General features: G+C 40.6%; 1 protein-coding gene across 1 annotated transcript; it reads right to left on the bottom strand.

Moving 5' to 3' along the window:
* Positions 1–2,599: 2,599 nt before the first annotated feature.
* On the bottom strand, positions 2,600–3,580 carry LOC128846058 (olfactory receptor 6F1-like). The gene has a single exon (XM_054045136.1). It carries the CDS (start codon positions 3,578–3,580, stop codon positions 2,600–2,602), a length of 981 nt encoding a protein of 326 aa, XP_053901111.1.
* Between the last annotated feature and the right edge of the window lie 385 nt (positions 3,581–3,965).

Below are 3,965 nucleotides of genomic sequence, written 5' to 3'. Positions count from 1 at the left end.
GTGATCCATCCTCTGTTGTTCACTCCCAGCTTCTGGCAAACAGAGGTTAGGGATATGCAGAACATGGTGTTGCATCCCTGCCCATCCTGGCTAATAGCTATTGATGGGCCTATCCTCCATGAACCTATCTAATTTTTTTTTAACTCAGTTATATTTTTGGACTTTACAATATCCCCTAGCAAGGAATTCCACAGGTTGACTGTGCTTTGTCTGAAGAAGAACTTCCTTTCATTTGTTTTAAACCTGCTGCTTATTAATTTCATTGGGTGACCCGTGGTTCTTGTGTTATGTGAAGGAGTACATAACATTTTCTTATTCACTTTCTCCACACCAGTCAAGATTGTATAGACCTCTTCATATCTCCCTTTAGTTTTTCTTTTCCAAGTTGAAAAGTCCCAGTCTTTTAAACCTTTCCTCATATAGAAGCTGTTCCATAGCCTTAATAATTTTTGTTGCCCTTTTCTGTACCATTTCCAATTCTAATATATCTTTTTTTGAGATGGGGCAATTGAAACTGAATACAGTATTCAATGTGTCGCCACACCATGGCTTCAGATAGTGGCATTATCACATTTTCTGTCTTATTATCTGTCCCTTTCCTAATGATTCTTAACAGTCTATTAGTTTTTTTGATGGTGTCTGCACATTGAGTGGATGTTTTTAGAGAACTATCCACAATCACTGCAAGATCTCTTTCTTGAGTGGTAACAGCTAATTTAGATCTAATCAGTTTGTATATGTACAGTTGGGATTATGTTTTCCAATGTGCATTACTTTGCATTTTTTAACATTGAATTTCATCTGCCATTTTGTTGCTCAGTCCCCCAGTTTTGTGAGATTCCTTTGTAACTCTTTGCAATCAGCTTTGAACTTAACTATCTTGAGAAATTTTGTATTGTCTGCAAATATTTCTTTCTCACCTTCTGCCCCATTTTCCAGATTATTTATGAATATGTTGAATGGCACATGTCCCAATACAGATCCACGTAGGACCCTGCTATTAACCTCTCTCCATTCTGAAAAATGACCATTTATTCCTTCTTTTTGTTTCCTGACTTTTAACCAGTTACTGATCCATGAGAGAACCTTCCCTCATATCCCATGACCATTTAGTTTGCTTAAGAGATTTTGGTGAGGGACTTTTTCAAAAGCTTTCTGAAAGTCCAAGTACACTGTGTCCACTGGATCACCCTTATCCACATGTTTGTTAACTCCCTCAAGCAGTTCTAATAGATGAGTGAGGCATGAGTTGTGTTGGCTGTTCCCAAACAAATCCTGTTCATCCACGTGTCTGATAAATTCCCTGATACTGAAATTAGGTTTACCAGCCTGTAATTGCCAGAATCATCTCTGGATCCTTAAAAATTGGTGTGATATTAGCTATATTCCAGTCATATGGTACAGATCCTTATTTAAATGATAGGTTACATACCACACTTAGTAGTTGGGCAATGTCCTATTTGAGATCCTTCAGAACTCTAGGTTGAAACCCGTCTGATCCCAGAAACTTATGATTGCTCAACTTAGCAATTTGTTCCAACATCTGTATTAACACCACAAACAGGGAAAGTTGCTCAGATTTGTCACCTAAAAAGCATGGCTCAGGTGTGGAAACCTCCCTCACATCCTCTGCAGTGAAGACTGATGCAAAGAATTCATTTAGCTTCTCTACAATGGCCTAACATTGAATGCTCCTTTAGCATCTCAATTGTGCAGTGGCCCCACTAAGTATTTGTCAGGATTCCTGGTCTGATGTACTTAAAAAATGTTGGTGTAAGTCTTTGAGACTTTGGCTAGCTGCTCTTCAAATTCTTTTTTGGCCTGCCAAATTATACTTTTACAAATGACTTGCCAGAGTTGATTCTCTTTTTTTTCCTATTTAGGAAATTTAGGATTTAATTTCCTATTTTCCTATTTCTTTTTGCTTCTATCTGCTTCTTTGACTTTGTTGTTTAGCCATGGTTGCACTTCTGTGGTCCTCTTACTATGATTTTAAATTTGGGTTACACATTTAATTTGAGCCTCCATTATGGTGTTTTTAAAAAGTCTCCATACAGCTTGTTGGCCTTTCACTTTTGTGACTGCTTTTTAATTTCTGTTTAATGAACTTCCTCATTTTTGTGTAGTTCCCCTTTCTGAAATTAAATGGTACTATGGTGGGTTGATTTAGTGTCTCTCCCCCTCCCCCGCCACAAACACATATGAATGTTAGCCTGCCTAGGGCCGCAGCAAGGCTTACAACATCCAATGGAAGTTGGAAACCTACCTCCCTTGGGCCTTATGCAATTAACAATGGATCCATCCATATAGATCCTGCTGAGTGACATTCAAACCTAGCATCTTGGAATCTTCAACACAAAAAAGTTTCCTCCTCCCACTGGAGCTCATCTTTCAAGGTTGTTACAGTAAATGAGGAAAGTTATATAGCAAAGACACAACAACATGCACTAAGGAAATGTTACATTAGGGTTTGGGGTAGGCTGTAGGTCCAACTGCAATTGCAAAAGTAAAGGAGTTGGCTGTCCTTTGAAAAATCCATGACTTAATTCTTTTGCTTCCTATATCAATTACCTTCAGGACATTATGATTAAAGTTTTGGTCATTTTGATGACATTTCTACTTTTCTAAAACCACTTAGTATTCCACTGACTGTCTTTCCGAAGGCTTCCTTCACCTCCTTGTTTCTTAGAGTGTAAATGAAAGGGTTTAATAGTGGAGTTACAATAGTGTTAAAGACGTTGACAGTTTTGTTCAAATCCAGTGAGTTCTGCGCAGAAGGCTTGAGAAAAAGAAAAATGGCAGAGCCGTACCAGAGAGTCACAACAGTAAGATGGGCCGAGCAAGTGGAAAAGGCCTTTTGCCAGCCTTGGGCTGAAGGGATTCTCAAGATGGTGGAGATAATGAAAATGTAGGAGACCACGGTTATTGCACATGAGACCATGACAACAATGAACGAGTCGATGAATGTTGCCAGCTCAACGAGGTGCACGTCAGCACAGGAAAGGGCTATCCAGGAATCTATGTCACAAATGAAATGATTGATGACATTTGGGCCACAGAAAGGCAACCTGGATATTAGAGACACAAGCACAGAGATAGCCAGGAAACCACACAGCCAAGAGGCAAGGGCCAGCTGAGCACAGAAAGTGCTGTTCATGAGGGAACTGTAGCGCAATGGGTGGCATATGGCCAGATAGCGGTCATAGGCCATGACGGACAGGAGGAAACATTCTGTGGCACCCATGGAGAGGAGAAAAAACAATTGCAGGAGGCAGACAGCAAATGAGATGGTTTGGCTTGTGCCCAGCATGACGCCAATAGCCTTGGGAACACATGCTGTGGTGTACCAGATCTCCAGGAAGGAGAGATTGCAGAGGAAGAAGTACATAGGGGTGTGGAGCCGTGGATGGGTCCTCACTAGGGCTATGATGGACACATTCCCTAGGATGGTTAGGACGTACATCACAGAAAACAGCACAGCAAGGGACATCTGGAAATACCAAGTTCCAGGAAAGCCCAGTAAGATGAACTCCTGCACGCTGGTTTGATTTCTTATTTTTGTCGCAGCCAGGACGTCCATCTGTCAAGACATGAGAGATCAAAAGGCATTTAAACACACTGAACACAAATTTGGGTGTGCAGAAGTACAGATCCTACAATCTGTTAATAAAGCTAAGATAAGAGAAGGTAAAAAGGGTACTACTCAACACCGTCCTGCCTTGTGCATCTTTCCATCTCCACAATGAAGATGAGATTTCAATTCATCATTCTTATAAGACCCATGAGGATGCATGTTCATCCTATGGTATCTTTCATGTCTTAATGATCTTGCTCAGCAACTCCACTCCACCCACCCCTGAGAAAGTTTCAGGATTTGGTCCATTCTTTTCATCACTAACCTTGGAAGACAACTTTGCTGTCTACTCAGGACAGAGCTTGAGTTTTTGCACAAGTTGCATTGAAGG

The sequence above is a fragment of the Malaclemys terrapin genome, chromosome 12 (assembly GCF_027887155.1).
Source record: "Malaclemys terrapin pileata isolate rMalTer1 chromosome 12, rMalTer1.hap1, whole genome shotgun sequence".
NCBI classification, from domain to species: Eukaryota; Metazoa; Chordata; order Testudines; family Emydidae; genus Malaclemys; species Malaclemys terrapin.
This window is presented reverse-complemented; position numbering and strand designations above follow the sequence as displayed.